Consider the following 24,381-nt stretch of genomic DNA (forward strand, 5'->3'; position numbering starts at 1 on the left):
TGTCACTCCATTGAGTCAAGGAGGCTAGATCCCAGATGGTGTAAACAGGCTATATCTCCAGTGGAATCAGTAGAGCTAGGATGATTTGCACCAGATGAATGTTCAGCTGCTTGTTTTTAAACAGTCCCTGCAGCATTCATGATATTGAAAACAAAGCAGATTGTGTCCATTACATCTCCAGCTCTGGGGCCAGTTCCCTCTGACAGTAGCTCTCAGGGGTGTCTCAGCTTCCTTGTGAGTCCTCACAACCTCATCCAGTCATTTCTCTGCCACCCACCATGACAGCCTGGATGGGTCCTGGCTGCATCCACAGCTGTGAGAGCAAACCCCCAAGCCAGTTCCCTGGCCAGCGACTCCTGTTCTGCTTAAGGGGCATTTTGGGGGCCCAGCAATGGCCTCCCATTTTCTCTGGCACAGCAGGTGGGAATGAGGAGACTCCAGGAGACACTGAGGGGTAACTTTAGAACTTAAGGACTGTTCCTTCTGGGACTACAAACTAAATAGCGCCAGAGCTGATGGGCCCCTGACCCCTGGCTGGCAGCAGGGGACACGTTTCTCAGGGGCTCTCCCTCGCTGGTTCATTCACTCTGGAGGTTTCTCCTTGTTCAGGAAGGAGAGCAGGATTCTGGCTGGATCCATCCCCATTTCTGGCCCCAGGGGGGGAACCACAGGGAGGGAAAGTCAATAGCTGTGGCCAGCAGAGGGCCCTGGCTGTTGCTAAGAGAGGATAGGCAGCTCCCTCTCCTCCAGTCCCCTCCCTGCCCGACAGATCCGGTGCTGAACTTCCTGGGTCAGGCGCTGCTGCTGCCTCTGCCCCTTCCATTGTGATCTGGGAACCGGGCCCGGGCTGATCAGCTGCTCCCCAGCGGGTCTGTGCGGGGAGAGCCCTTCACTAGTGCCCCTCTGTGCCCAGCCCGGGGGGACTTTCTCCGCTGGCTGGAACCAGCCTCTGGGCAGCCCCGGGCTCTGCCGACACCAGCTCCCGAGCCGCAGACTGCAGGTGAGGGGAGAGACCCGGGGAAAGTGCCGGGGCCGGGCAGGAAAGTGCCTCTGCGCCCACGGCCCCTCCTCGCCCCATCTCTGCCCCCGGGTGTCTGCGGGTCCCGGAGCTGCTGCCCCCACGCACGGACACAGCCAGGCTCTGACCCCTTAGCGCCTGTAGGGGCCGATCCAGCCCCGGGGGAGCGAACGGGCCCCGGAACGGGCCAGGGACCGAATCTCCCAGCTGGAGGGGAGGGGAGGGAGAGGAGAGGGGGCAGGAGAGAGACGGAGAAAGAAGATTGGAAGGGCCAGCAGAGCAATAAGCGGGCAGGGCGGTTTTAAGGCTTCCAGCCCTGCCCAGCTCCGTTTCCTGCAGCATCCCGGGGCAGACCGACTGTCCTGGGACCAGGCGAGGAGCAAAGAGAGGAAAAGCCAGTTCCTGCCCCTGCCTGGTCCGGGCACTGCCCTGGGGACCATGTCAGGGGGGATCCCCCAAAGTGGCTTATTTGATTCTGCTCTTGGCCTGCACAATTTCAAACTTAAGTGACCTTTTCAGTAACTTCTAACGTGCTCAAAGCCCCAGATCCACAAAGGGGGAAACAAACCCTGGAATAACAGTGGAATGCACTTGCTGGGTTAGTGCCCTGTACAGTGACTGCGGCCTTGAAGTGGGATCCACAAAAGCCGCTATGCTACAGGGGCAGCTGCTTGAGCTAGCCAATGGAGATGCTGATGACAGGGATGTATTCCAAGCCCATCCCTCTCCCAGAGATAGGTGCCTCAGTCCAGGCTGCACGGAGCCACCTGTCTCTGTGCGTGACTCACAGCAGGGATCCCGTCTCTGGGAGTCAGGCAGTTTAGGTGCCTATTGTGGGTCTTGTGAGAAAGTTAGGCACTTGCTGAACTCCGCACAAAATAGGCTCAAGCAATTCCACAGCTCAGCAGAGTCTAGAGCGTCTGTCTGCAGGGAAAGAAGGTGGGAGGAACAGGAGTGTGCAATGGACTGAAGCCTTTTCTAAAACTGCCCCAATTTCCCTTCTCACCCTCACAGGCTGAAGAATAATGTCCCAGTCTAGATTTACCCATACTCCTGAGGAACAGGGAAGGGAAATGGCTGCAGTGGAGCAGGTGACATTTGAAGAGGTGGCTGTGTATTTCACCAAGGAGGAATGGGCTGTGCTGGACCTGGGTCAGAGAGCCCTCTACAGGGATGTCATGCAGGAGAATTATGAGACTGTAACCTCGCTGGGTAAGGATTCCTGCCCCTTGGGTATTAGAAGTTGTGGGGGAGGGGGAGGCTCTGAAGCATCTGGGTCAGATCCTGTGCCGGGTACTTCACGGGTCCCTTGGATTTCAGGGGAATCAGAATGATAATCTCAAGCTCCTGTCTGTGAAAGACTGTGCCCTTCATATCCCCTGCCCCAGACAGGAAATTCAGGGACATAATGATGATGCTACTCTTCCCACAACTGGGCCTTTCAAGAGGGACAAACTTCCTGCATCCCTCCCCCTTCCCAGGGAACGTTCCGTCCTTTGGTGTCTCTGACCCCTCAGCTGTCTAGAGATGGATGTGCATCTCATGCCTCGGCCCTGCCTAACTCCCCAATGACCAGATTTTCAAATGTGCTTCACTTCTATCTTGCTTGTGGTCTGCCTCAGCCAGCTGTGTTAGCAGGAGGCTCTGGATGTTGTCTGGTCTTTTCCACCAGCCAGGAAGGGTATGGACCAGAGTCGTGGGGCTGGATCCAGCTGCTGTTAGTATCTCAAGGCTACCTCTCTGATTCCAGTGTGCTGTATCCCTGGAAGGAGGGTGTCATTCCTCGTGTCCCTTCCTGGCCATGGTTGAGCTTTCTGAAATGATGGTTCCTTGCAGCAAGAGGGGTTGGGTTCTGGGGCAGCATGAAGATGTCTGGAGTGATTCGTGGCCTGAATGTGTTCTGTGTGGTAGCTCTCTGCAGTAGAAGAAGAGAGAGGAAGGCTGGTTTTTGGTTCAGGACTTTGCGAGGGCAGAGTGGGTGTCATGGGTGGTGGGGAAGGGCTAATTGACTATTAATCAATCCATTGTGACCCTCTGAGAGAAGGCTCTCTGTGCCAGAGCAGGGCCAGGTGTCTAGTGATCTGCTTTCCAGGCCCTGGGCAGTGTTTTCTCTGATTATTTCTGAGCTTGTATTAGGGCAGCTCCTCAAGGCTGTAGTCAGGAATCAGCCTCATCAAGCCAGGCCTGCACAGACACATAGTGAGAGTGTAGCAGGGGACACTCAGCTCTTGAGCGCCTCCTGCTACTGTGTCTGGTACTGCAGGCCTTTTCCTGCTCCTGGCACCCCATGGGTTGTTGACCTTGCAAGGCAGGTCTCCAGTGGCTCAGCCCTTTGGCCAGGTCACACAGTCAAAGTGGTCAAACTCTTTTTGGACTAGCAAAGAGTTCACCAAACTGTCTGGTCCCCACCAAGGCCTTCAGCCCCATCTCTGGCCCCTTTCAATCCAGCCCTTCTCTCAGGCCTCTCAAGGTGCCTTGTCCCCTACTCCTGGCTCAGACCACTTTGCCATTGGTCAGTGGGGGAGCCTAGGCTGCCCCCTTCTTTGGGTGGCAACCCAAGGATCCTATAAACAGCACCCACATACTGCACCCTGCAATTAGTTGCTGCTGTTGTTCTCCCTAGTCCTTTTCCCACCTGGTCCCTTTATCGCCACCCAATATCTTAGGGTCCTCACGCTTCAGGTCCAGTAAATGCAGCCCATCACAATCCTCTGGCCGGGACCCATCTAGGTTTCAGGCAGAGACTGGTCTACTCAGGTTCTGCCACTCCTTTTATCTGAGCCTACTGGGCTTTGATTGGCTGCTTCTCTGCAGCCTCTGTAGGTAGGCCTGAGAGACCCACCTCCGCTGGTCCTTTCCTGGGGTGGGTTATGGTAGGACCGTGGGGCCTGCATCAGGGGGTCTCAAAGGCCTAGTGCACCCTGTCACAGAGAGAGAGTCCCCACCCCAAAGAGCTCACAGTCTAAGTAATAACCTGTTCTGGCTTGTGTTGGGGAGGAATATGGGTGTGTGGGGAGGGAGTGTGGGTTTTCTGGATGGTCAGTTTGTGCATGGCTGTGATACTTCCCAGAGGTACCCAGGTTTGGGAGGCTCTTCTCTATCACCTGCCCTTAGTGTGAGGGAGCCTTGTCTGTGCCTGCTGGGGGTCAGCTCTCCAACCTCACCAGCCACAGGCAACACCAACTCTTCCCTCTAACCTTGCAGGCCCCACTGTCTCCCTATAGGTTCATGATAGAAAAACTCCAACCCTCGAGCCCTCTGGCCATCTCCCTGGAGTGTTCAGCCCCAGTATTCACAGATTTGCTGCTTCCAGAGAAACAGGGAATCCCGGCTTACCAATTCCACCTCAGATCGCTGTCTGCTTAACTCATTGCATTCAGATCTGTTTACAGTGAAATCTAGGATAAGTTTGTTTAGCAAAGCACAGAGGTCGAAGCAAGTAGAAATATGAGAAACAAATAGTTTAATAGAAAATAAAATCACAACATGCCTTCTAGAGCCGAGACTTACTTAACACACATCTCTTTTGTCTAATAAAGTACAGGTCACCCAAAGCCCTTGCAGAGCTTTACAGCAAGCAGGCTGTGACCCTTTCTTCATGAGACAAGTGCACATCAGTTTGCCTCCGAGGTGAAGGATTCCATGTCTCTGTGCATTCCAAGATAAACCAGATTGGTCCATCGTCTTTAGTCATAAACAGGACACCCTCTGTTTCTTTCTACCTTTAGATTTCCCATCTTGTAGACTTCACAATCTCTCCATTTTACACCTGGCTCAGTACGCAAACAGCCATACGGCGTGAGACATACGATACGTAAATGGCCAGACAGGGAGATGGGTGACAATGACCTCCTATCTGAAAGGTGCATTTCTGAGGTAAATCACTTCCCTGGTGACCTGCCTTAACTCCAAGACACTACAAGCATAATTTTTCAATAAAGATATGTAATTCCTCAGATATTATCCATACATACATTTCACTCCCATGATAACCAGTGGGCTACTGGGTCTCGGTAGGGACCTCATATGCCACCCTTCAGTGAACTATTGTGTAGATCTCTGACCCAGGGGATCCTTGTGAAAGCCTCTGCCCCTTCCTCCCTTTCCCTCCCTCCATGTCCTCTGCCAGTTGGCATTGAGGGGTCTCTGGGTCTGACCCTCCTCACCCTTCACGATCCTGGGCCCTGCAACAGCTAAAGCAGGGAAGGAGAAAGCTGGTGATGGGTTACACATGAGCAGAGAGAGACACTTTGTAAACAGGAATTCTTGTAAACCTTACGCTGCTGCTACTGGTGTAGGAGGCTGAGATTTTTAGTTATTGCAGAATCTGGAATCTCCAATGGACAGCAGAGCTGATTGTGCAATAATGGTAATTATATGGGCCCCCATTACCACCATATCTAAGTACTTTGTAGTATTTAACATAATTATCTTGGAGTAGGGAGGTGTTATGACACTTGTAAAGATGGGGGACTGAGGCATTCACACAGGAAGAATGAGTCCCTGCCCCCAAGTGATTACATCTAAAAAGACAAGACTGAGGGATAGAGAGTGGGTTATCATCTTCATTTCACAGCAGGGAAGTGGGAAAGGAGAGATTAAGACTGGAAGCTTCTAAGGGGTCCAGACACCACAGTCAGCGAGGTTAGATGTTTAACTTTCTTGGGTCCTTCTGAAAACCACAGCCTTAATTAATTAGATACTCTCCTGCCTTGTAGAGCAATGCTCACTCCAAGTCTTTTCAGCATTTTATAGCTCGGCTGGCTGTGACCCTCCTTCCTTAGGACAAACACGCTGTTAGCTTGGCTCCTTGGTGAAGGATCCTGTGTGTTTCCTTGTTCCCCCAGCTATATGCTAACAATCCTTTGTCTTTACCCAGAACAGGGAAGCCCTCTGCAGTTTTGTTTCTTCCTGTAGATTGTCTTTCTTGTAGATTTTGCAACCTTTTGACTGGCACCTGGTTCAGTCTGCAGATAGGCCTCCATTGTGAAGCAGACAATACATATATGACCAGAGAGGGAAATATGTGTCTGTAATCTTCTGCCTGAAAGGAACCTGCCCAAGACAGGTCACCTGGTGATATGCCCTAACTCCAAGACCTTAACTACATAATTGTCTATACAGACACGTAATTTCTTAAATATGTCTGTACACACATCTCAGAAGGATTATGATGATCTGTGGGTTACTGGCTCTTGGTAGAGACCTCACATGCCGCACTCTGGTAAACAATTATGCCCATATCTGACCCAGGGGATCCCTGTAAAACCTTACGTACACTCTGTGCCCTCTGCCAGTTGGCACCAAGAGGTTGCTGGGTCACATCAGCAAGTCAAGGTGTAAATCTACAATGCAGTGCCCTACCATGCTTCTCAGTAGGCATGTGAACCCTGTTTCTGCACTCTAGACCAAGAACAGTACATCAAAGCACACTACAGAACTTTCAGTGCGTGGTAGTAGGGTCCACACAGACAGTTAGTGCACAACGGCTAGTGTGCTGTACAGTCACACCCTGGTTTACTGACTGGGGAAAGAAGCCGTCTGTAATATCTCTCTGTTCTGGCTTATGGTTCTGGAGGAATATGGGCCTATGCATTGCAGGGGAAGAGGGAGGAAATAATTGACAGTGATAGAGACTCAATTGTAGGCCTAATACCTAAAGAGTGTAGCAAACTTTCTTAGCTTCCCAGGGGAATAAATATGAGCCATTCCCTAGGCAGAGCAGATGAACTTTCACCCCAGACCAGTGTCTCATGGGATCTTGTATGATTTATAGCCCAGTCCCTGTAGAGTGGGGGTGGGGTGAGGAAAGAGTGGGCTTCTCATATCCTGGATCTGGAAGTAGTAACAGCACTGACCATCAACACTTGTTTCCTTGCCTCTCAAGCAGGATTTCCAATTCCCAAACCTGATGTGATCTCCCGGCTGGAACGAGGGGAGGAGCTGTGGACCCCCGATCTCCAGGACTATGAGGAAAGAGAGATCCCAAGAGATGCTCACATAGGTGAGGAATCAGCTAAACAGAATCAGAAACCAAATTCTATATTCTCATGATAGACGTCACTCTGGGGTTTTTACCAATCCTATTTGACCGTTTAGCTCCTCTCCCCATCGATATTGAAATGGATAAGAAGGCAGAATTGATCTCCTCCTCTCTCTCCAGTAAGGAAAGGTTTGGGCGGAGGGTGATATTTCCATTTCCCAAGCACTTATTTTGGTTTGTTCCCCCCTTTCCCATTCCCTTTTCTGAGCTTCCCTTCCCCCCAGCACAGGGAATGACTTCTGTCTGGATTCTCTCCCTGTCCCAGCAGGTGACGGGATGGTGAATGAGAACAAGGAGGAAAATCCTCAGCAGGAAGGTCCTGATCAACTGGAACCCCATGGGAGGGCACTGGAAAGAGCTGAAGGGGATGTTTCCCAGAGTCCTGCATGGGAAGAAGCCCTTCAGAGTAAGCACAGGCCAGCGAGGCAGCCAGGAAGCCACCAAGAGGAGAAATGGGATAAATCCACACAGAGGATCAGAGGAGTTGAAAAAATCAAAGAAATTGTTCAGCAGAGAATGCCCACTGGAGAGAGACCCTACATGTGTCATGACTGTGGGAAAAATTTCCCTTGGAGATCATTTCTTATTATTCACCAGAGAATCCACACAGGAGAAAAACCTTATAAGTGTCCTGACTGCGAGAAAAGCTTCAGCCAGCGCTCAAACCTCACCAAACATCAGAGAGTCCACACAGGAGGGAAACCTTACAAATGTCTTGAGTGCGGGAAAAGCTTCAGTTGTAGCTCAACCCTTACAGCACACCAGGTAATCCACATGGGACAAAGACCCTATAAATGCTACGAATGTGGAAAAAGCTTCAGTGACAGATCCACCTTCAGTACACACCGGAGAATCCACACGGGAGAGAGGCCCTATAAATGCCTGAATTGTGGGAAAAGTTTCAGGGATCGATCAACCTTTAATAAACATCAGAGAATCCACACAGGAGAGAAACCACATAAATGCCCCAAGTGTGGGAAATGTTTCCGTCAGCTCACACAACTCGTTAGACACCAGAGACTCGACACAGGAGAGAGACCCCATAAATGCCTGACTTGTGGGAAAAGCTTCCGGGATAGATCCACCTTTAATGAACACCAGAGAATCCACACAGGAGAAAAACCCTATGAATGCCCCAAATGTAGGAAAACCTTCCGGTACAGCTCAACCTTTATTAGGCATCAGAGAATCCACAGAGGATGCAAACCCTAGGAGTGTCCTGACTAGGGATGGGTGAAGTGAATAACACCTTTGCTGATTCCCACAAACCTCAATGAGTCAGGCCAGGTTGGAGGGCTGTGTACTGTGGACGTGCAATAGTTCTCAAAGCAGAGAAGAGTTGTGCGGAGCAAGAGGCTGAGATAAGATTCCCACGTTGTGATGGGGTTTGATTATTACTTCTCCAGAAGCTCTGAACAGCCTCTGATCAGCTCCTGCATTTAAGTTAATTACCCACCATTGGCTAATTCATCTCACAGTCTAGGAGTGCTCTTGGATTCATCACTGATGCTGAGCTTTCACATAGCAAAGTCCATGAGTAATGCTTTCTATAGTTCCTGTTTGGCAAGGAGATGCCAGCCCCTCCTGGTGGACAAAGACTGGCCTTAATTATTTACGGATTTGTCACCTCTTGTCTGGAGGACAGGAATGCTATAGAACTGCACATAGGAAACTCCACCTAGAACAGAGCACTGCAGTGCATCTCCTCAGCAACTCAGGTTACAGCAAGCACATCACACCTGTCCTCACTCCGTAGAATATTGAATCAAGTCCAAGGTCTTGGTCCTTATTCATGGAGCTCCTTGTAGATATCTAAAAGACTGCCTTAAGTTCCAGGATGGAGACCAGGGTTGAAAACTTCACCCCCCTGGCACAACAGAACTCTCAACAATAAGGGTAAAGCTAGTCTGTTCAGGAGCTAGGACTCTCTTGTTGGCCAGTCTGAGAGTGAGGAGCTAAGGACCATCTCAAACCTTACTGCCTTCCATGCCAATGCCAGGCACACTTCCTTGACCTGCCACCTCTTAACGTAAATGCATAACGACATGTATATAGACAGAAAAAACAGCTTCGACTGATCACATATCTCCTCCTGGAGAGAGGGTAAGAGGACAAACAGTATATGGCAGAAGTTAAGTTATGGGATTAATACAGTACTGGAAGGTGCTCAGATACTGCAGTGATGAATGCGGTATTATAGCAGATCACCAGGTCTGAGATATTAAGGTTAAGGCAGCTTTCTGTGTAAAGCAAGACTTTTGTAAGTGCTCTAAAATCTGCACAGTTAGTTGGATTGTCTTGGAATGTGGTGGGCCTCCTCAGGACGTGGTTTGGGATTACTGGTCCAAATCTCGAGTTAGATACACCTCTCCCCCAAAAAGCAGTTTTTCTTAAGATCATGGATTCTCTACTAGCTTTCTTTCCAAAGAGTTATGGATGTATCCAGGGCTCTGATTCTGGAACAAGAGTCTCAGTCACTCTACAGCTACTCCCCTGAATGCCTGGACCGGACCACCCCCCTGGGGGAATAAAACTGAAAACAGTATTAGTGAGAGTTTATCCCTCAAGTTTTGAAGCGCTCGCACATCAAATGGATCACACTGCATGTGCTGTCTGAGAGGCCAAGGGGGGTGGTAACCAGCTGCAGCTTCTAGCACTTGTGTGGCCCAAGACACGATGTTCTGGAGTTTGCTCCCTGGTAGCACATGGACAGTGTAAATTCAAACCCAGCTGTGGGTAGAAATCTGTAGGGAAACATAAGAGGCATTTTGTGACAATCTGCCTCTGTCAAAGAGGGTTTTTATTTTATTTGGGGGAATCTGTAATCTGAATGCAGCAGGAGATCCAGAAGGTTCTCATGCTATTTTTGAAAAGAAAATAAATTACACGTGACTGCTGGGAGGGTTCTAGGGGGTGGAAGATTGGGGGGAAGAGGGAGAGAGGGGTTTGGGGCCCACAGTGAGGGCAGGGGTGATCATTTGGGGGTAGTAGAAAAGAGTGTTTGGGGGGCTCAGGTCAGGGTGAGGGGATGGGGATTAGGGGGAGTGGAAGGGGAGGGGTTAGACAAAGGGTAGGGTGACGTGGTGAGGGTGGCAGGATAGGAGGCAGGGAATGGGTGAGGGCACCTGTCAGCCTCACATTCTCTCCTCCCATGTGTGTACTAGGGTCAGGGGGTCCTTTTCTCTCTGGTGTGTCTGAGCCCCTTTCCCTGACCCTGTGTGTGTGCCAGGATCTCGGGGGCTGCCCTCTAGGAGGTGTCTGAGCCCTTTTCCCTGCCCACCCATATGTGAGCCAGGTTCAGGGGGAATCTTGTCTCCCTAGGGATGTCAGAGCCAGTCTCCCAGCTACCCGTGTGAGCTGGCATGTGGGAAAGCCCTTCTGGGTTAGAAGCTGAGAAGAGGCATGCAGGGGGCATGTGACAAGAACACACTTTGAGACTGGGTGAAGAACTGAACTTGCAAACAGACATGTTCAATGAATATTACAGACTCTCTAGCACTGGGGAGTGGAGATGGGAACACTGGAACAGTCTACACGTCTCAGAGCTATTGTCTCAGGCTGTATCATGCCAAGGTCAGGGCAGGCTGCAAAAGGAGAGCAGATTCTCCCAACACTGATGGGTGACACTGAAGTCAGACTTCCCAACCAGCCACAAACTGCTTCTGATTCCCCACACCAGTTATCAAGAAGTCAATATACAAATATACACAGCCCCCTTTATCGCATTTCAGTCTCCGGCTCTAGGTCCAGTAAAGAGACCAGTTATTTAAAACTCTATTCTCTTTACCCAAAAGGTTTCTCCTGACCGCAAAGGGTCAGCCACAGTACCAGATCAATATAAGTTTGGATCTTACCCAAAATATCACGCTGTCAGCCAATCCTTTAGTAACTAAAACTAAAGGTTTATTATAAAAAGAAACAAACTATAAGAGAAATGTTAAAGGATTAAAGCAATCAGATACATACAAATGATTTGAAAGTCCATATACATCAGGTTTATAGAAGAATTGTGGAGTTTGCAGGCTTGTATAGTCTCTTTGGTATATATCCAGTACCTGGATGGGTCTCAGGCCTTTGTTTCACAGCTTCAGTAGATGAGTTGATCCAGAAGTAGGTGATGACTGAAAGACAGACTGAAGACAAAATGGATCCCGGGCACCTGCCTTTTATGTCCTCTGGCCCTTGCCATGCCGCTTGTGGAATTTCACAGGAACCAAAATGGAGTCCAGAGTCACATGAGCAAGTCCTAGTGACTCATCAGGTATATCCCTGGCTTCTCCCCCTGGGCCCTTTGCATCTGTGAATGTCTTAATGGGCCATTAAGCAGGCCATCCCTGCAGCCATCCTGTCTGGGGCATTACCCCGACACAGCACAATTTGAAATCATAGAATATTACCCCTGCTCAAAGCAGGACTAACCTCTGCTATATCATCCCAGATATACAAGATACAGATATATCAACCATAACCATAACTTCCATTACACATTTAACATGAACATAAACATTATCATGTTACTTAGCACATTATAGCCTTTCTAACAGTACCTGACATGGCATATCTCACATGAATTACTATGATTTTGACATACTGATGTCAAACAATATACCAAATGCCTCCCCTCGCCCCCAATGCAGCCAACATGACATCATCTCCATGGGGTGATCTCATTCAACTGAGACCATCTCGTGGACATGAACGGGCCACATCACACCTCCCAGAGCCTGCTGTGCTTCAGGATTACCTGTGCTGGGGAAATGGATGAAGCAGTTGTTGAGGATAAATTTCATACAGTATTACAGCAGAGCACCAGCTCTGCTACAGTTAAATTTGAGAACACTTTTCTGTTTAAAGGATGATTCTTCTAAGTTTTCTAAAATCCACAGATTGCTTTGAAATTTGCTCTGCCTCATGAGGGCACAGTGTAGGGTTCAGCGATTGAAATGTGGGGTCATTTGAGGAAGAGGTTTCTGGGATACGGCCTCCCTGCCCCTAAAAAGCTTTTAAGGTTCACAGATTCTCTGTGTGTGTGTGTGCACATCTGAGCACGTGCACATCTGTCTTCAGAAGTTCTAATCTAACGTTTGAATGAGGTGGGGAGGGAAGGTGACCTGGCAATGGTGGCATGACAGGGAGGGCTGTATGTAGCAGAGGACAGTGGGGGATCGGGGAAGAGACAAGCAAACCAGTCTTCTATCACATGTTTAAAGTTACTGTTATTACCATGTAATAAAACTGTCAAGTTTTTGGGACACAGACCATGTCTAAGACTTCTCCCATCGGTCCGGCTAGCTGCTGCACATTGCAAACATTTCAAAGTACAACTCTTAGCCCCATTCCATAATATCAAAGTAGGAGGATCAGAGCACTTAGTATTCACATAGCAACTCTGTGGCCTAGTGGAAAAACCACTGTACTGTAAAAAATCTAGTGGAAAAACCACTGTAGTCTATTCCCAGCTCTGCCACAGGCCTGGGGCATGACTTTGGCCAATCACCTCACCTCTTGCTGTCTCAGTTTCCCCATGTGTACAGTTGGGAAAATGATGAACAGTGCTATGTGAGAGATAGCTCTTATCATTACCTGAACTGTACTCCTACATGATAATTGCAACTATCTAAATGGCCTAACTCCTACAAACAAGATTTTTCTTTCTGTTAAAAGAATACTAGGGAATTCACTGACAAAAAACCCTGTGTTGATGCAGAGTTAGAGCTGCCCAGTGGTATCTCGTGCCTTTCCATGATGTTGAGTTTAGCAAATCTTTAAGCTTTTGAAACCAGGATGTGAAGAGTTAAAATATTTCTAACTTAGATCTCTGAAAATCAGAGAGAGAGTGAGTTATGGTACATATCCATGCAATCTTAACTCTGTGAGTGATGCCCCAATACACTCATTAACACACTGCCTTTGCATTGTAGCGAACAGGAACTACCTTCACCTACCTTGCACTCAACAGCTAGGCATAGTCTACACCTAAAATTTAGGTCAATCCAGCTATGTTGCTCAGGGCTGTGAAAAATGTTGCACCCTGTAGAATGTAGTTAGGTCAACCTAACTCCTATTCTAGACACAGCTAGCTTGATGGACCATAGCTACTGCCTTCCAAAAGGCAGATTATCTACTATCATGGATCCACTGGATCGTTGTTAAGCCCCCAGCATTGGAATATGCAAATATGCAGGGTCATTAATCAGCTCCTGCTACACAGGACTGTGGATCTTGGCAAAGTGCAGGACATGGAGGGATTTGCAGCAATTGGGTTCCCGAGCTATGGCACGCATATCCTTATTTTGGTACCAGACCATCTTGCCACACAAAACATCAACAGAAAGGGCTACCTTTCCATGGTTATGCAAGCATTGGTGGATCACTGGGAACACTTCATTGACATCACTGTGGCTAGTATGGAAAGGTGCATGATGCTTGCATCTTTAAGAACACAGCTGCAAGCAAGGACTTTATTTCCCGACTGGTGGATTACTAGTGGCTATGTTAAAATGCCAATAGTGATCATGAGTGACCCAGCCTACCCCTTACTCTGATGGCTCATGAAGCTGTACACTGGCCACCTTGACAGCACTGAGGAATGCTTCACCTCAGAAGGTGCAGAATAACAGTTGAATGTGCTTTTTGTCATTTGAAGGGGTGCTGGCATGATTTACTCACAAGATTGGACCTCAGTGAGAAAAAGATCCCAGTGGTTATAGCTGCGTGCAGTGCTCTACAGAATATCAAGCAAATATGAGGCAAAAGGTGAAAAGTTTCTGCGAGGATGGAGGGCGGAAGTGGAGCAGCTGTCTGCTGAATTTGAACAACCTGATACAAGGGCTATTAGAAGAGCTCAGCATGGAGCTATATGGCTCAGGGAGGCTTTGACAGACCATTTTAACAGTGAGCCAGAGTAGTGTGTGTTGTTGTAGGGTGCGCTACCTGGCCCTGCTCTCTGCAGCCTGGTCTGCATCGTGCAGTGATTGCTGTATATGTAGGAATATCACATTGTCAATGAACCTATTAATGTTGTTTGCAAATGATCTTATGAGTTGTGCGACACTGTTTATTAACAGGTAATTGGTCACTTTCAGAACTGCGGAGCACCAGCCAGCATATGTTGTGAACTAATAACAATGAATTATGTTCAAATTAATACGATTTTATTCTGTAACAAAATCAGTGCAAAAAACTGTGCAATTTTAAAACAAATACATTAAAAACTCAATAAAACACAATGAATTAATAGAATGAACTTATGAAGGGGAAAGAACATTCACTTCCATTTCAGCTGCATGGACACCAGTCCTGGCAGTCGCTGGTCAGTGTGTGTGAAGCTATGATTGTCTTTAATGTCCCCCAGGGTGGAGTGGGGGGGTAGTGCAGCAACCCCTGATGCCAAAAGGAATGTGTATGGGAGGGGGAGAGAGGTCCCAATATTTTCTCAGTGGGCTGAAGAGGGAGGCGAGCCTGGGACTGTTGAACTTGCAGGTCCAAAAAGTCTGCAGCATCTGTGTTTGCTGCCTGAGAAGCTCCATTATGTCCTGGTGCATCTCCCTCTCCTTTTCCAGTGCCTGTCTCAAATCCCTTCTGTCCTTTTCCAGGCTATATGAAATGTTCATCCTCCGGGCCCTGTGCAACACTGCCTTGCAGTATTTCCTAAAACATGTCATCCCCAGACCTCTTGTTTTTCCACCTTACCTGGCTCAGGTGTTCTGTGCATCTGGAGGGGGAGTCCCTGAAGGCTGCAATGGCAGCATCTGCAGATAAAACACCATTGTCGATGTAGTATTCGCTAGGGAAAGAGAAACTTAAGATACTCCCCTGCTCCCCTAAAGTTTTAGGCACTACATTCTCGCTTCTGCTTGGTATTGCTTGTGCACCAGTCACAGCACCAGCCACGGTGATTATGGCCCTCTGGGGGCTGAGGAAATGAGGCAGGAATTGTTTGGTTGCAATTCTAGTAGGGTGCACTGGCACTGTTTTGCACAGGCAGGAGTGATTTTAGCTGGTCTCTCGCTCCTGAGGGTGACAAAAGACAGAGAGAGCACAGCTGCGGCTGGTGTCCTGAAGCTGCCCAGGTCTGTGTACTGCTAGCCTGTGTACTGCAATGGTGCCTGCTCAGGAGTGTGGGAAAGTGGGAAGAAATAAGGCAGCCATCCCTAGAAACCTTTGCCAGAGGATTGCAGAGTACCTCTATGAAAGTTTCATCCAGATCTCAGAGGGATTCGCGGAACATCTCTGTGCACATAAACAGACTGCTCTGTGTCTCCAACTCTAGAGAGGAATGAAAACCAGAGAGCAACTCTGCCTTTCTTGGTTTAACACTACCTCTTCCAGCACGAACAAATCCATGATGTCAAAAATGTGTCCTGTTACTTGGGAAGGAATCCATAGGTGATGCGTGCCTCTTGTATGGGGGGAGGCTGGCTCCACCCTGAGGCCTCCTCCCCCTCACGGCCCTGCCCACACTCCATCCACACTCCACCACAGGCCCTGCTCCCGCTTGGCACCCTCCCCTGAAACCCGCCCCCCTCACTACTCGTGCTGCTTTGCCCCCTCCTAAAACATGTCACCCCCGCCCGCTGTTCCCTGCAGCCTCCACCACTGGCCCTTGTTTCCAGCATCAGCAGCATAAACAGCAGCCTCAGGGGAGGGGGCTGAGAGGCACAAGCCTGGCTGAGAGAGGGGGCCAGGTGTGTCTTGTGCATCTGTTTGGGGAGGCTTTGGTCTCCCCAAGCCTCTTATACTCACCACCCACGGGGCCATCTGCCCCTGTAATTTTAAATTAAACTACACACTTACCTGAGGTTCTTCCCCACCATCAGGCTCACCCATTCAGGTAGTCATTCTGCCCCCATCTCCCACCAGAGCCCCAGCCCCCTATGGTGGCCAGAGAAACCCTGCTCCAGTCACCCCAGGCTCACTGGGCAGCCCCAGTCCTGGAGTGCTGAGTGCCAGCCTGGCCTGCCCCAGCACCGACCCACCCCAGCAAAGCTGGTTTAGGCAAGCCCTGGCCCCAGCCACCCCCAAATCCTGCCATCTGGACTGCCTGCACCCCAACCCTTGCCCTCTTTGGTGGGACATAGCAGGAGGGCACGTGACCTTGGGGTAGAGTGTAGGCAGGGCCATGCCTGGCTGTCAGGGAAAGCTAAGCCTACCCTGGCCTTACATACCTGCCGCCCCTGCCTACAGCGGGGTATGTCACAGGTTTGGTTCTCTAATGGTGACTCAGTGAATAATTTCTTCAAGTACTGAAAAATGTGGAGGGGCAAATGGTTGCTATTAGTGGAGCAGTGAAATGTAATTGGAGATTGTTATACCCACCAGCAGTAAAGTAAAAGTTTGAGAAAAATAGATTGTGGTACCAAATTTAATTAACAACATAACGCCTCCCAAAACATATTTGCAAACCAGTTAATTAACTGAAATATTTGACATTAATGAATAAATCAGGATTTCTATTTAGAGTTTTGGTCACAACGTAATCATCATTTGAGTAAGTTGCACTGATTTTTCAGCACATGTGGGCACTCAGCATATCTCAGAGGGAGGAGAGATGGGGAAGAATTAATTATCTGTATCACCTTAACCCCATGGCCTCACGATATTCACTCTGTGAGCAGCCTTAGCTTTAAGCTGCTGGATGTCAGCTCCCTGCAGTAAATGCCCCCTCACATGGGACGTGGGAGGAGGCAAGTTCATTTTAATTCAATACATGATATGTGCAGGGGGGTGTCAATTTTTTATGCCATCTTACCTTCAGCAGTGGGTTGCTGCCAATTCTCCTCTATCCCTGTAATCAGCTGCTGCAGAGAGGAGCTTTGATAGGAGAGTTTGGTTCTGTTTCCAGTTGTCTCTCCAGAGTCTCCCTCTCCTCTCCTCTCCTCCAGACTCTGCAGAAAAAGCTGCTCTCCCTCTCTCAAGAGCCAATGCGCTCTCTGAGATCTTGGAGAAAAACAGCCAGTTGTGATCTAAACATTGGCAGGGGAGGAGAATCCACCATGAGCCTTGGAAAATTGTTCCAAATGGTTAATTCCTCTCACCGGTAAAAATAGCACCTTATTTCCAGTCTAAATGTATCCAGCTTCAACTTCCAGCCATTGGATAGTGTCAGCCCTTCCTCTGCTAGACTGAAGTCTGCTAGACATTAGTAAATATTTGCTCCCCGCGTATCTTGCATGTGGCTGTGTGAAAGTAATTTGACTAGGCCCAGCTCATCAAAAGATCCAGTTTGCTCTGTGTAAATGACCTGTCCCACCATGACCCACTCCGGGGCCTGCTCCAGCTACAAGGAGCCCAGGGACTGTGTCTGGAGCTGTCTAAAGGGAAGTGGGAGGAACATTCCCACCAGGGTCAGCTGTACAGCGGCAGCCAATGGGAATGCACAGGTGGCTGGTCCAAGGCTTCAGCAGCCAATGGGAGAGCTTGGTTGATGGATGGTGTTATTGGCAGATCTGAGCATCCAATCCCTGCTGGCTGGATGCCGGGTGTGGGTTGGGATCTCCCCAGCATGTGCCAATGAAAAGGTGTGAGGAAGGGGTCTCAGTGCCACGTTCGGGGTATCTGCCCTTCATGTCACAGTGACTCCAGCCTGTGGGACAGCACTGCAGCACCAAGACAGGACAGCATCTCTCTGCAGCTGCTCACCCTGTGGGGTTCAGTCCCAGGGGAGCCTGGCCCATCAGCCCTGCCCGTCTCCACGGCTGCCGGCCATAGAACGAGCTCAAAGTGCTTCTTGGACCACCCCGCAGCCTCAGAGCTCCCACCACTGCCCCAGGAGAAAAACAGCCACATTTCACACAAGGGGAAACTGAGGCATAGAAAGCCCCACAGCTTGCAACAAGTCAGAGTCAGAAATGGGAAGGGAACCCAGGAGTCCTGGCTCCCAAGCTGCCCTGTTCTAACCCACTAGATCCCACTCCTCTCCCAGAGCTGAGACAGAACCCAGGAGTCCTGGCTCCCTTCCTTAATCTTTATACCAAACTTCCAGTCCCTTAACTCCTGTTATAACCAGGTGCCCCCGGACAGACTGCGCACTGGGCACCTGGGCTTCCCCACCCCGAGCCATGGGCCCGATCCTGCCCCAGGCGGACCTATTGACCTGGAGTGGCTGAATCTAGCCCAAAGCCTGCTGGGTAATGGCTGGAGGGGCTTTACCTGGGATGACTGACAGAAGACTCTGTCCAATAGGTGCCAGGGTCAATGCCTAACCCAGCATGCACTGGAGTCAATAGAAACCTTCCCCATGACGGCAATGGGCTTTGGACCAGACCTGTAGGCCCGTCTGCCCCCGATGCAGGCGATCCCCAGTACCAGCCCCATGGGGTAGCAGCCCTCTCACTGGGTAGGCACCTTCCTCCCAAGCCCAGTGAGGGATACGGGGCAGTCTGAGGGGTCGGCTCCATGGTGAGTCTGTAGCAGGTTGGCTTGTTGTGGTTATGGGGCTGAGGGCTCCTGCCTGGGTAGAGCAGCCGGCACTGTTGGGAGTGGAGCGGGGACACTTTTCTCTGTATCTTGCATCCAATTTGCAATTTCTCGAGTGCCTCCTAGCAGCTGGGTGTGGTACTACAGTATTTTTTCAACTACTCTGGGTTCCAACCCTGGGACTCTATAAAAAGCAGGGTTACAGTTCTCAAGTCCTGTCCCTCCCAGGTCCAGTAAATGCAGCCAGTTGAGCTCCTGTGGCCAGAGCTGAGCCCCCATCCTCGCCCATCTGGTCCCAGTCAGGAACCACACTCCTAAGGCCTTGCAGCTACTTTTATCTCAGCCTGCTGACCTCTGGTTGGCTGATTCTGTGCAGCCTTTCTAGACAGGCCTGGAGGATCTGCCTTTGCTGCTGCTTCCTGGGGCAGGGTGTAGTATGACCACAGGGCCCCCAGTCAAATACGCCCCCTCCCCCCCAAGAGACAGGATTTGGGATTGTGGTCCTATCTCAGCATAATATTCCCTCCTATACAGTCGTTGCCCTGCTTCTGCAGGGTCTTTTCACCCAGGCCATTCTGTCTGTAGCGCTTTCATAATCTTTGCCCTTCTTAGTTAGGGTTCTCTCTCTCCTAGGCCTCTCTTTTTGGAGAGCTTCAGCAATTGTCACGTGGTTTCCCCTTGTGGGTTTTTGACTGTCAGTTCCTGGCCCCATGGGGCACGTCCATGCTCCCTGACACTTCAACACCATTTGTGTCAGTGACCACAGTTGTTTCATTCACTGTCTGCAGTGCCAGCTGTGGTGCTCCCGCCTTGTAGGCATTTGTGCTGTCACAAGAGAGGGAATGATAACAGCAAAAGAAGAACTAGAGGGAAAGTGAGAGAAGAGAGAGAAAAACAAACCGAGCAATCCTCTGGAAGAGAGAATGAACAGCTCTTGGCTTTTCTTTCTCATGGCAGGAAGAGAAGTTGACATGCCAGAACTAGTGAACCAACTTGGTGTTTGTTTAAAAATAAAACTATTCGTTATCTTGAGTAAATTCTGATCTAGAGTAACCTGATAGTTCTAGGGAGGGGCAAATAGGTTTATGGCTTGTGCGTGATGTGACTAGCACTAAAGTATAAAATATATGTGGTTTGGGAATACATTATGCCACAAAAAGCAGAGTGGACAGCAATCAGCCAACTTACATTTAGACCCTTCATGTAATACTTGAAAAACCAGGAGCACCTATACTTGGAGACACCAAATAGCACTGTGGTCACTTGCTAGGAACCCAAGCCCCAACCTTACTTTACATATAAATACATGAAACCATTACAAAAAATTCTCAGATAAAATAACCTTAAAAACTCATTGGATTTGCACCTCCTCTGATAGAGCAACAGAACAAGTTAAACAGTAAAAACCAAAGGAACCCCTTGCAATTGGAAATCTTTGCTCTCACTCTGGAGTTGAGAGAAGGTGTGTCTGTCAATATTCGTTAAATCTCATAATCATGATTAGTCATTGCCAAGCCATGTTAGATTGGTTTAACCCTTTTAAGTTTTGCCACGGCCTGGAAGAATTCCACTGAAAATCACTTGAGCCTCCATTTCTTAGAGATTCTTCCCCAACCTAGCATAGTCATCCTAGATCGTTCCAGTGGAGCTCTGGCAGTGCCATTTATTCTGTCATAAAGAACAATCAGTGGATTTTCTCCTGGTCCCATCAGGTCCTCATCTCATTTCCTTGCTCCTGGCAGATAGCACACCCTTCTCTTCTCTGGGTCCACTCTGGAGACAGGCCTGTCAATTCTTCTTAATGAGTCCCCAGTCATATAGACCTACCTCTTTCTGGAGGGGGAGTGAATCCCAGGTTCTCTCCCTTCATTTCTTCCTTTGGTCTGCAGATCATTCTTCTACTCTTCTCTCTCAATCTCCTGTAGAGCATCCTCATTCCTTCTAGGGCTCTGGTTTCTGGTTCTCTCCATATTTTCCTCTATTCTTGTGGCCTGACTTCCCTTCCTTGCCACCCCTTCTTCTGCCTGCTTGTCCTCCTACTTCTCCAGTACAGCAAACCTGTTCTACATCTCTGTTTAACTTCCACTAGGCAGTCTCTTCCTTTGCCTTGTTGTCATGGTCATATTTTTCCATGGGTCACCTGCTTCATCTAGCAGTCTTCCCTGCAGATCCTATTGTTAGGTAGCAGAAATCTTCAGTTGTCTGTACAGCTTCCTCTCTCTATCATCTCTTCAAAAACCCATTGGAATTCCACTATCATCTCCAGCTATATCTCTAGCCCTTGGATTTTCTCTTCCATAAATTCTATCAGGCAACATTTCATACATAAATAGCGTCCGTCACATACCCACTGTAACCCGTCCGTGGCTAGGGTAGTCACCTGAAAATGCCAAGGTCAGGGTAGGCTATAAAAGGACAGCAGATTGTCCCAGCACAGGTGGGTGACACTGAAGTCAGACTTCCCAACCAGCCACAAACAGTGCTGCTGATTCCCCACACTGGTTAGCAAGAAGCCAAAATAAAAATATACACAGCCCACTTTGCTGCATTTAAGTATTTGGCTTCCAATTGGCCACTAGGTCCAGTGAAGAGATCAGTTATTTAAAACTCTACGCTCTTTACCAAAAAGGTTTTTCCTGACCCCAAAGGGTCAGCCACAGTACCAGATCAATATAAGTTTGGACCTTACCCAAAATACCATGCTGCCAGCCAATCCTTTAGTAACTAAAACTAAAGGTTTATTATAAAAAGAAAGAAACAAACTATAAGAGAAATATTAAAGGATTAAAGCAATCAGACGCATACAATTGATCTGAAAGTCCATATATATCAGGTTTTTAGTAGAATCGTGGCACTTACAGGCTTGTATAGTCTCTCTGGTGTGCATCCAATACCTGGATGGGTCTCAGTCCTTTGTTTCACAGCTTCAGTTCAATTCAGTTGTAGATGAGTTGATCCAGAGGTAGGCTGGAGACTAAAGACAAAATGGATCTCGGACAGCTGCCTTTTATGTCCTTTAGCCTTTGCCATGCTGCTTGTGGAATTTTACAGGAATAAGATGGAGTCCAGAGTCACATGAGTAAGTCCTGGTGACTCATCAGGTATATCCCTGGCTTCTCCCCCTGGGCCCATTGTACCTGTGCATTTCCTTAACGGGCCATTAAGCAGGCTAGTCCTGCAGCCATCCTGTCTGGGGTATCGCCCAGACATAGCACAATTTGAAATAGATATATTAAACATATTCATAACTTCCATTACACATATAGCACATGAACATAAACATCATCATCTTATTTAGCACATTATAGACTTTCTAACAGTACCTGACACAGCATATCTTATATGAATTATTATGATTTTGACACTGATGTTAAATAATATAATGAATGCCCCTCAGCCCCCCGCCAATCCAGCCAGCGTGACACGCACTCTAGGATAATATACATCCCACATCTTCCTCAAGCCACCATCTTCACTGTCTCCTCTGTTCTTTGGGTCACCTCCAGTGCTGCCTCAATAGCCATCATTGTCGTCTATTCCTAGTGCCTACCTTTACAGAAAAGGACAGAAAAAAGCATGATCTCCTGTTTTCTACTCTCTCTTTGCTGATCTCTCTGGTGGCTGGGCTCTTCTGGTCACTTGGATTTTAACTAAGTCAGCCTGCCCCTAATTTGGGCTCAGCAGTTAATTGTCCATCAGCGGTGATCAAAGCCAGGAAGCCCCCCTCACATCTTCATCTGGCCGGCCTCTGTCCCAGTCACAACACACAACTCCCGAACACTGTCTACAAAATACAATCTGCAAATAAACCAGAGCCCCTAAAAACTGCAGACAAACCAACAAGCAAGAAATAAACAGGGGGTTGGACTAGATGACCTCCTGAGGTCCCTTCCAATCCTAATCTTCTATGGTTCTGTGACAAACAAATTCACTAACCTCCAAGGTACAAGGACTGGCTCCTTCCTCATCAAAGCCCCACAAAACCTCCTCTCTTTTGTGCTGTGTGTTTGCTGGCTCCTCTGGTCACTGGGCTAATTTCCAGCCCAAATACCTTTAAATTCTGCATCCAGCCACTGGATCTCAGTCTGCCTTTGTTTGCTAGATTAAAGATCCTTCTGGTATCAGAAACCTCTTTCTCATATTGGTACCTATTTTGGATATCTAGAAAGTGCTCATTAGATAGTTTTACATGGAGATAGATTGCCAATTCACTTGAGATATTTAACACGTACTCATTGTAGGCTAATCCTAGGGTAAAATTGTGAGCTGAAATAATTCAAGCACAGGACATTTCTCCGAGAAGGATTCACATCTTGATGCTAATTGGAATGGAGGGCTTGGACAAAAATCTGGAATGTGCCATGCCAGAAAAGAGACACAAACATTATGTGAGGGCTGGAGAAAGTGCTCTAGAGTGAGAAACTTAAGGAGTTTGATCAGCTTAGTTTATCAAATAGAAGATTGAGAGGTGACTTGATTACAGTATATAAATACCTTGATGAGGAAAAATACTAGTTACTAAAGAGCTCTTTCACTTAGTGGGGCAAAGTATAATAAGGACTAGTGGCTGGAAAATAAAGCCAGATAAATTCAAATTAGAAATCAGGCACACACAAAAAACCCCAGTGGGAGTGATTAACCTTTGGAGCAAACTGCCAAGGACAGTGATGGATTCCTCATGTCCTGATGGCTCCAGCTCAGCACTGGCTGCCTTTCTGGGAGATATGCTTTAATGTAATGTTGGGTTAAATTCAGGGGTAACTGGTTGAAATTCTCTGGCCTGTGATATACAGGACATCAAACTAGACTTAATCATCCCTTCTGGTCTTAAAATGTGGGATTCCCCCTGCCTGTCTGCACCAGGATGCAGGTGTAGGAGCTGAGAGGGTGTCACAGAGTGGAAGAAGGAGGAGCAGAGGCTCCTTGAAAATGGGGGACAGAGGGATAGGAGGGGGAGTGAAGGGAGGTACTGACACTCAATATGGGAGGAGCTGGCTCCAAGCTAGGATGGAAGTTCCTGGGGGCTCCTACTTGCTCCTGGGACCATTCCAGCCCTGCCAGGTCCCTCTCCCTGCTCCCCATGACCCAATACAGGGACCCTGAGTCGCTGCTGTAGTCACTCTGGATCATGGTCTTACCTTTGCCCCCATCCAGGCCCTGCAGCAGTCACTCCAGCCTTTCTGAGTCCCACTCCCTGGCCCAATCTTGGGCCGCATGTGTTGCACTAGCCCCTCCAGGTCCCGCTCCCACCTTCACTTCCCCATGAATTTACACAGGGTTGGAGCCCCCCCAATATTGTGAAGGCACTAGACTCCCCTCGCCCATCCCCCATTTTGCAGTCCCTGTCAGGAGGATGTGGAGTTGGATGGAGCTGAGAGAGATGCGCTCAAGAAGCACTGGAACCAAAGGGCAGCGAGGGTGCTGTAGGGCTGAAAGTAGCATCATGAGACTCCAAGTAGGGGAAGAGAGCACTGAAAGGCAGACAGACCCTAGGGAATTGTGGGAAAGTCTCAAGTGAGGAATGGAAATCACAGAAAGGAAGTGAGAAATAGGACAGGTAAAAACTTTCTCTCAGATATTTTTTCAACGGGAAATTGTGTTTCTAACAAACAATAAATGTTTCCAGCAAGTGCTTGCCTCAGAAATATTTAATTTTTCCATTGGAACCAAAAGCCTCCCAAATATAGACAGAATAAGGACAGGAAATACTTTACTGGTTTTCAGCTGATTTTTTTTTTCCAGCAGGTTTTGGCCTAAAATATTTGGTTTTCATTATTTCTATAAACAGGTTGGTTTTTTTCGCCCTCCAATGGAAACAACAATAACAAAAGAAAGAAAAAAGAGCAGTTCTAGTGAAGAGCCCAAGGCATGGAAGGATCAATGGAGGAGATTGACGATTCCT

The 24,381-nt window shown here is 48.6% G+C and overlaps 1 protein-coding gene across 3 annotated transcripts; it reads left to right on the top strand.

Annotated features, from left to right (window-relative positions):
- Nucleotides 1-214: 214 nt before the first annotated feature.
- LOC137167547 (zinc finger protein 3-like) lies at nt 215-14,406 on the top strand. 3 transcript variants are annotated; one of them, XM_067569765.1, is made up of 5 exons: nt 215-1,000; nt 2,033-2,230; nt 6,906-7,022; nt 7,327-9,164; nt 13,708-14,406. In XM_067569765.1, the coding sequence occupies exons 2-4, from the start codon at nt 2,044-2,046 to the stop codon at nt 8,271-8,273; spliced, it is 1,251 nt and encodes a 416-aa protein (XP_067425866.1). In that variant the 5' UTR covers nt 215-1,000; nt 2,033-2,043; the 3' UTR covers nt 8,274-9,164; nt 13,708-14,406. The 3 variants fall into 3 exon arrangements, with proteins under 3 accessions (XP_067425866.1, XP_067425868.1, XP_067425867.1); XM_067569767.1 differs by having other exon boundaries at nt 7,330-9,164; XM_067569766.1 differs by lacking the exon at nt 13,708-14,406 and having other exon boundaries at nt 7,327-9,871.
- Nucleotides 14,407-24,381: the final 9,975 nt, after the last annotated feature.

Source organism: Emydura macquarii, unplaced genomic scaffold (genome assembly GCF_026122565.2).
Source record: "Emydura macquarii macquarii isolate MOO-44397 ecotype Brisbane River unplaced genomic scaffold, CSIRO-AGI_Emac_v2 contig_2935, whole genome shotgun sequence".
Taxonomy (NCBI): Eukaryota; Metazoa; Chordata; order Testudines; family Chelidae; genus Emydura; species Emydura macquarii.

Bases quoted from the DNA above. Each gene is read 5' to 3' on its own strand.
- LOC137167547 (XM_067569765.1), top strand. From the start codon at position 2,044: ATGTCCCAGTCTAGATTTACCCATACTCCTGAGGAACAGGGAAGGGAA. The intron at 2,231-6,905 runs GTAAGGATTCCT...TTGCCTCTCAAG, and splicing joins TGAGACTGTAACCTCGCTGG to CAGGATTTCCAATTCCCAAA. The intron at 7,023-7,326 runs GTGAGGAATCAG...TCCCTGTCCCAG, and splicing joins CCCAAGAGATGCTCACATAG to CAGGTGACGGGATGGTGAAT.